Source organism: Priapulus caudatus, unplaced genomic scaffold (genome assembly GCF_000485595.1).
Source record: "Priapulus caudatus unplaced genomic scaffold, Priapulus_caudatus-5.0.1 Scaffold267, whole genome shotgun sequence".
In the NCBI taxonomy this organism is placed as follows: domain Eukaryota; kingdom Metazoa; phylum Priapulida; class Priapulimorpha; order Priapulimorphida; family Priapulidae; genus Priapulus; species Priapulus caudatus.
In genome coordinates this window covers 103,358-106,425 of record NW_014577328.1, presented here as the reverse complement: position 1 = coordinate 106,425, position 3,068 = coordinate 103,358, and the positions used below count along the sequence as shown (strand labels likewise).

Sequence of the window (3,068 nt, the reverse complement as noted above, 5' to 3'; positions counted from 1 at the left end):
AATGATATATGCCGCGGTTTACTGCTACCAACAACGTCCCCATTGTGGAAAATAAGCTCCGTCATCATTCGTAAAAACGAGAGCGTGCGCTTAATTCGGATTCCCAATACAGAACTCGCCCGCGCACCAGTTAAGCGTGTGTTTATGTGTGCCGCGTCGGTACGCACACGGCAGTAGTGCGGCGGTCAATTGACGCGGTGTCCTTTGCTATTCAACAGAGGAAGAACATGACCTCTTCGCTACGCGTATGCCGTGTAGATGTGGCATAATAACAACGATCGTTACGCATGCCATGCACTGACGAGAAATGATCGAGGTAACGTGGACGCACGTACTCGGCATATACGCTTATTAGCATGTGCTATCTCACGTCGGAGAATCATCATAAATGGATCAACAAGAATCGTTACGGAGACGCCATGACGAGACCCACGCACGTCCAATTTTGTCTCGCCTTGTCTATATCCGAAGCTTAACGTCATTGATGTCCTCCGCAGAGACGGAGGTTGTTGATCGCATCTATAATACCGTTAGGTCCATATGGATTTACAAACTAGAATAACATGAAAGAAAGTTAGATGGATGTGCATGTGGTAGCCTAGAGAAAGCAGAATGAATGCCAGCGAGATGAGAGACATTATTAAACTGTATTGGCTAGGGAAATAATGCGCAATAGAAAGCCCATAAAAAACAAACGTGAAAGATTGAGCTAAAAGTTGAGAGAATTTAATCTTGGCGAGACTGTATATATATATATATATATATATATATATATATATATATATATATGCCGTTTCGCTATGGTGAATTTACTAAGCACACGTGAAGTTTCATGTGAGTTGTATTGCTAGGATGCCTTTTTCGACTTCCTCCATGCCAACTAATCCGCATGGCATAGCAGGCAGATAGATAAAAGGAGCTAGAGAGAGTGAGTGAGAGAAAGAAGGGGAGAAGGCGCCATAGAGAGACATAGAGAGAGTGTGAGAGAGAGAAAGCGTCGGAGAGAAATAGAGAGAGAGAGCGAGAGAGAGAGAGAAAGCGAGTGAGAGAGAGAGAGAGAGAGAGAGAGAGAGAGAGAGAAACGCACGCGACGCTCATACACGCGCTCTCGTCAATTCCTGTTGACGGTGTCGTCGCCTACAGACGGGATATCCGCGCATCTGGTCCGGTTCGCGCCAAAAACACAAAGGTTAATGTATAATTAGGTATATCGCCGCGCCTATTAATCCTGCCCGACGCGGTGCTCGAATATTGGTGATCAGGGTACTCTACGACGCCGATCGATTCGTGCGGGGGAGTGCGTGCGTTGCGCGTACGAATTCTCGCGTTGTTTTCTTCACCTGGTGGTGTTCTGGCGGTAGAATCGATAGCATTCTTAGCGGCTGACAGCTGAAAGCGATCAACGCGCACGGCAGACACGAGTGAGTCGCCCGCCTCCACGCAAGTGCGTCCTTTAGCGTTCTAACTCTTTGCCCGTCAATGTTTCAGATGGTCGCCGGTCGACGACGACGACGATGATGACCACCGCGTTGCTAGGCAACGACACGGTATCGCTGCCGCCGCCCGCAGCGCTGCCGGGAACCGTCGGCGGAATCCCGCCGACCGTCGGCGGCACGACGCACCACCTGGCGGTAAACGCTAGCGCCGACGACGACGCCGACGTGTACACGTACAACTCGCTGCCGTCCTACATGCAGGCGACAATGATTATCATGTACGGCACCGCCTGGCTGCTAGCGATCGGCGGCAATACGGTCGTCTGCTACATAGTGCTCGCCTACCAGCGCATGCGCACCATCACAAACTACTTCATCGTCAACCTGGCGCTCGGCGACATACTCATGGCGATTCTATGCATTCCGTTCGACTTCGTCGCGAACCAGCTGCTCAACTACTGGCCGTTCGGCGCCGTGCTCTGTCCGCTGGTGACGTACGCGCAGGCGGTGTCCGTCTTCGTCAGTTCGTACACGCTCGTGTCGATCAGTATAGACCGGTACATCGCCATCATCTACCCGCTGAGGCCGCGAATGACCGCCTGCCAGGCGAAACTCGCCATCGCCATCATCTGGGTCATCTCGCTGTCGATCCCGCTGCCTATCGCCATCGTCTCGCGCACCGTCGCCGCTCCGTTCAGCGACGGCGCGCTGCGCGATCGCTGCGAGGAGCAGTGGACGTCCGGCGGCGCGAAACTATCCCGCTCGCGTTATAGCATGGCGCTTATGTCGCTGCAGTACTTCCTGCCGCTGGCCGTGCTCACCTTCACCTACTCTGTGATAACGCACGAACTGTGGGGCAAGCGCGTGCCAGGCGAGGCCGAGGACACGCGCGACCAGCGGCTGGAGCGCTCCAAACGAAAGGTGGTGTTCAAAGGCTCACTAAAAATTGTGTATATATCGGGAGTTAATAAGGTAAGAGCCCGCGGGCAGAGAGCAAGCTCGCGCAGTCTGTAGCCACTGATATTGAAGTACGGATCTCCCCCTCGATGCGCCCACATTTCTTCCAGTCGACTCGTTAGTTCGATGGTCAAAGGCAACATCCGTTGCCGCCAAATTTCAGGCCCGTAGCTGTTTCACCGGCAGCTCATTTTCGCTTTGGCCATGTTTCAATATTTTTGGCCACGTGACTTCGCGAACCTTTGCCACCGTGTACAGTTGATGGTGGCGCTGACCGTGGCGCCATCTCGCGTAAGAGGTCCTGCTTAAACGGCACTCCATTACGTTAAAGTAGAGCCTTGCCTCATTCTTAAACTCAATCGTGGTGGGTACAGAAAGGCTCTTATGTTTATTTTCTCCTGGTATGTACTGCTTTTTTACTGTTTTGCATGTAGTGGCGTGCGTTGTTTTCGTCTGCAATGCGCGCGGACGGCTTTCTACACATTAACCCTCGCGCATATCATCCATACAGCTATTCAACTGATCGTGCCTTGTTATTTGTTATAGATGTAGAACACACTAATATCACCTAATATCCATATAGCATTGTTGATTAGCACACGCACACACACACACGCACGCACGCACGCACGCACGCACGCACGCACGCACGCACGCACGCACGCACACACACAC

At 52.2% G+C, this 3,068-nt stretch overlaps 1 protein-coding gene across 1 annotated transcript in view; it reads left to right on the top strand.

Annotated features, from left to right (window-relative positions):
• The first annotated feature begins 1,703 nt into the window (after window positions 1-1,703).
• The window catches only part of LOC106808303 (neuropeptide Y receptor-like), a 19,196-nt gene continuing 17,831 nt past the window's right edge, over window positions 1,704-3,068 (top strand). The window contains exon 1 of the mRNA XM_014810960.1: window positions 1,704-2,408. Coding sequence (XP_014666446.1) covers window positions 1,704-2,408 — 705 coding nt within the window. The remainder of the gene's footprint in view (window positions 2,409-3,068) is intronic.